The sequence below is a fragment of the Porites lutea genome, chromosome 10 (genome assembly GCF_958299795.1).
Source record: "Porites lutea chromosome 10, jaPorLute2.1, whole genome shotgun sequence".
Classification (NCBI taxonomy): Eukaryota; Metazoa; Cnidaria; class Anthozoa; order Scleractinia; family Poritidae; genus Porites; species Porites lutea.
In genome coordinates, this window is record NC_133210.1 from 20,211,953 (window position 1) to 20,216,952 (window position 5,000).

The following is a 5,000-nucleotide window of genomic DNA, read 5'->3' on the forward strand; positions in this document are numbered from 1 at the left end:
ATTTAGTCCTTTCCGCGCGCTTTCCCGTCGTCAAATGACGTTCCCGTTCTGTTGCTAAATCAGCCTACTTAGTACACGCGAGGGGCGAGCGGCGAAGCCGTGAGCAGCGATAAACGAGGGCGTAAGCCCAAGAAGAAAAAATAAGAGACTGCTGGCTATTTTGTTCTGTCTGGGAAGAACGAAGCTGTCCAGATAATTTTATTAATCAATTAATTTGAGCCGATCTATAAATAGAACATAAACAAAGGTAAACGCCTTTTCTTGGGAATGTCTCCTAATTCCTTATTGTGACGTCGTTATTTACAATCGCGCTAGCTGGGATAAGAACTGGACGGATGTTCTGAGAAAAGGCAGACTGCATGGCGTCTACACTTTTAAAGAGGGGCCACCTCATGCTATTTGCTATCATTTTAAAACTCAAATGTGCATTAGCATTAATTGAATTTAAAAAAAAGGTCCAATTCTATTATCTTGGACTGTATAAATATAGGCATTGAAAGTATTCCTGTCGTCTATTACTATGGATGGCAAGGAAGGACAATGGACTAGGATTAGAACTTGCAAAACTCGACCAAAAACAGCAATATGTGACATAGTCTCTTTAATGGATTCTTCCAAGTCTATTGTGAATAGATATCGAAGTCGAGATCTTTCCATAAAAGGCGACGATGAATCCGAAGAAATAAACCACCGACCAATCGTGCTCGCCTGTTGAATCCTCATTTAAAAAACACTTTAAAATTCAGTGAAGAAAACTACATTCACATAATCATTATGGAAAGTTTATGACAGGGTTATACTGGGTGATTCAGATAAACGCAGTGACTTACATGCGATATCCATCTGCTTCCGAGTACATTGGCCTTTCTGTTAAAAGAAAAATTATAGTTTACTTGGCTGAGTAGACGTCAACAACATTGACTGAGTTGGCGAGTAGAAGACTGTTTTGCAAGACACATTTTTCACCCAGCATGCATCACAATGTTAAAAAGCCCCCGCCACTCTCCCTCCGAAAAAAAATCCCGAACAGTGCAATTTGAGTTTTATCAGATTGAAAAACATTAATTGTAAATCTATCAATTTTCTTCCCATTTTCTGCGGGAATCAATGAACTTTTTTTTTGTAACCTTCTGTCTACAAACCTAGGATACAGGGAAATTCTGGCTTACCCTTTCCTGCACCGCCCTTTCTCTTTTTAACGCAACAGCATACAATGAGGATGACGACAACAATAAGAACAACTGCAATGCACGCTCCTATGATTCCCCACATTGCAGCATCTGAAAGCCCTGATGAACCACGTGCACCTACACCAGGTTCTTCTTGTGTTCCAGTTGTTGTTCCTGTTGTGGGTGTGGTAGGTGGAGGGGTAGCTTAAAATAACAAGAAAATGAATCACGACGTTATTTCTTGAAAAATGATCCCAACCGTTTCATGAACAATAGAATGTTGTTCTTAAGTCCCCAGTATCCCTAGTAAAGTTACAATTTGATAGCACTGACGGATAACCATATACATCTCACAGGACACAAGGAAATTCTAAAACTATAATACTTTTATACGCTAAAAGTTTTTCGCACTTGTTATAATTCACTAACACATTGAGAAATTTTAAGACTGAAAATTTCTCTCAAAGTTACAGCTTATTCATAATGACTTGGAGAAACACAAAAGTGTGAAAACTTTGCTTCGACCGCAAAGATAGTGTAAAGGAAATGCTTTCAACCCTGAAATGGATAACACTAGAAAGTAGACGAACAATAGCACGCCTATCTATGCTGTATAAAATGCGATACAGGCTAGTCTCTCACGAAGATGCCAAACTACAATCAGCTACATATTAAAATGTAATAGTCGGGGGTGTCAGTTTCAAGCGACTGAAAAGGCCACAAAATCGCAGGCACGACACTAAAAACATGCGGTAAGTTATCTTGATTCATTTTTCTTACATTATATCAACATTTGGGATCAAAAGGTGCAAAATTCTGTGTTTTATGAAGCATTTCTACCGATCACTTGAATCAAGCCAAGTGCGGGCGTTAAGAAATACAGTAAATGTATGGGATCAGAAGTCGCGCGCGACATCACGATCCCTCGAACAGTTCGGATGGTCCGCCTGTGGTAAAATGCATTCCGGTGGCTTGCACTTAAAGGGCTTCCGCCGTGACGCATTCTTGATGACGCGAGCAACTCAGACAAAAGCAAGCTACCACGAGTTCGAAAAACAAATTTATTGAATATGAAATCGTCTAAAAACGCTTTGTAACGGAATCTGACAAAAGCAATTGTTGATTCTTAAATTCGAGTAAGGGTTTTTTGGCCATCAAACAATATTTTTTCGATCACAAAATATGGATCAAGTCAGTGTCAAGTGAAAGTCTAACTTTGAAGTAGTGAAAATTAATTCAAAACTGGACAAAGTTGACAGAAAATAGATTCAAAGTCAATCTTCCTCATCGCTGTCGATAACAGTTCGACGCTTCCTTTCATTCTGGACAATTTTCACATTACCATGAAATATTTGAATATGCACGCGCTGATGGATCCTATGTTTGCACCTGTAAAAACTGGAGCGGTGAAAGACAGTAGCGGATCGCTTGACTGATCAGTCACTGAATTTGTGGTCGAACTTACGGCGATGTCTGTGATAGGTAGGTAGGTAGGTAGGTAGCAACTTTATTCAATGAGGGTAACACATGACAGTAAACACTGATGAACTAGTGGCCCTCAATCGTAATTAAAATATTTAGAACTAATACACGACGAATTAAAATTTAAAAATACTACAAGATACAATCCTAAATTTACGATATTAAAAACTATTAAGATAAACAAAGCGAATTTGAAAATACTATAAGAAAAGAAAAGGTGATTTGTACATTAGAATTTAAAAATATGAAAACATATCTACACACAAGGACTAGGCTAAAAAATACTTCTTAAGAACATTCTTAAACGCGCCAGCGGTGTCCTTCTTTCGCATATCAAGAGGAATCTTATTCCATAGCTTAGCTCCACGAACTTTAAAAGTACGTCCCCCTTCCGTTTCTCTATTATAAAAAGGACATACCAAATTAAACCTTCCATAACGGCTAGCTCTGCTGTCGCTCCTGAGATCAAGCCAGTTACTACTCCAAAGTAACCCTTGATTATGGACACTTAATAAACCTTCATCTCTGGATCCAGAAAGGTCAGCTCTGCTGAGGGTCAAGGACTGCCTCTTTTGGTGTTTAGCACAGGCGGACTTGTAGGACTGTAAACTCTCGGTGCTTTTGTGGCCACTCAGTTGGGCTACAAAGTTCTCTGGAACATCAGCATCAAGGAGCCTCGAAGTAGAGGTTTTCCTGACAGAATGATTGGTTACTTTTTCCACTTCTCTGTGACGGCCAGCATTCTTTGCTGCAGTGGACAGAAACTTTCCTATTTCATTTTTTTTCGAGGGGTGCCTTCATATACCAAACTTCTTCATTTGAGCGTCGATTATTCCGGACCGCCAAGTAAAAGGGTGATTCTGATGCGCTCATTTCAACTGGCCGGTGACTGCGGAATTTTTTGTAAAAACTGACAGGCCATCTCGCTGTATTGGTGGCAAAAACCTTTGGTTGGAATGCACTTTGGTGTCCTCTCGCCTGACCATGTCGGGTCTTCATGCATAGCTCGGCCAACCAAACCAAGACTTCTTGGCCGTCATTCTGCTGTTCAAGCTCAACGTCACCGCAGCGTAACTTACGACTTTCGTCTCTTGCTCGGAAACCGAAGCGTAGGGATAACCACCACACAGTTCTTTGAAGCGCAACTGGATTAGAGTCGCCGAATTCTCCTGTTTCAAAAAGGGCATCCTCATCGTCTTCGTCGATGGCCTGAGCAGCTTAAAGTTTGTTTCCTTTGCTGTGCTCGTGAACAAGTGACTTTGGCTTCGCTGCAAGGACTTTTCTGGATTTTTCAAACTCATTGTCCTTGAGTATGTCAAATGGATATTTCGTTTCACTTACGTATCGCTGTGTACTGCGCTGAAAACTGGAAACTGTTGCTGGCTCGTATTCTTCTCCGTTTTTCCTGCGTGCGCTCAAAAAAAAATTCGCCAAAAGGTGGTCAAGCTCGGACGTAGGAAAGCTTTCAATTTTCTCATTTTTCACACCATTAGCTTCAATGTAGCGGAGAAGAGTGTTCATATGAGTAACCGTCTTCTTGTTTGTGTTTGCACTTTTCTGTTGGTTGATAAAATCGTCTATGGCCTCCTGGCTATCGGTGATGCACGTTTCGGTTTCTGTATCACACGTTTCCAGATTTTCAGGATAACAAAACTCGCTCGGAGAATGTTCGTCTTCTTCATCCATCTTTCAAATCTCGGTAAAATTTCAATCTTTTTAGCTTTTTCTGGTAGTTTGGCTGTGAAGAATGACAATATTCACATTTTTTTCGCTGTTTTGGTTGCAATTTTTGAATTTTCAGGCTTTGCTCCAAAACAAAAATACACGGCTTGCGTACTGCAAAATCCCGACAGAAAAACCAATCAGAGCGCACGGATTTGCCTAAGACTGGCTTTGCCATATAATAATTGTTAAATATCCTGAATTTGCCGAGGAACAGACAAATCAAGACAGGAATTTAACATCAATTGAGGTAAGCATGTCTTAAAGTAAGAATTAATTTAAAAGAATGATAAAACAATAACTGGATTCGGCTTCCGTATGATCAGAAGAATAACATCCTCCTCGATCTGCATAATTCTTTAGATCATACTCAGCCTCATCCAATACCTTGGGTACATACTTGGATCCAAAGTCAACTCGCTGCCAACATTAAATGGGCCGAGCCTTCCGTCTTCTACAACATCACGCAGAGGCTGCAATGGATCACTGTCTCCAGATTGAAAAACCAGCCGAACATGGGCTACAATGCTGCCTTGTCTAAAATATTAAGCAAACATACACTGTAAATGTAAATTATTACTTTCGATTAAAACAGACACCTTTAAGTAGCGTTGAAAATTTATTTCT

At 40.0% G+C, this 5,000-nt stretch overlaps 1 protein-coding gene and 1 pseudogene across 1 annotated transcript in view; both read right to left on the reverse strand.

Annotated features, from left to right (window-relative positions):
- LOC140950292 (uncharacterized) overlaps nucleotides 1–5,000 on the reverse strand; it is a 35,433-nt gene that overhangs the window by 9,625 nt on the left and 20,808 nt on the right. Inside the window, exons 6-8 of the mRNA XM_073399519.1 lie at nucleotides 4,774–4,910; nucleotides 1,170–1,373; nucleotides 831–867 (exon numbers count right to left, since the gene is read on the reverse strand). Of these exons, the coding sequence (XP_073255620.1) occupies nucleotides 831–867; nucleotides 1,170–1,373; nucleotides 4,774–4,910 (378 nt within the window). The remainder of the gene's footprint in view (nucleotides 1–830; nucleotides 868–1,169; nucleotides 1,374–4,773; nucleotides 4,911–5,000) is intronic.
- Nucleotides 3,426–4,337, reverse strand: LOC140950761 (uncharacterized protein KIAA1958-like; annotated as a pseudogene).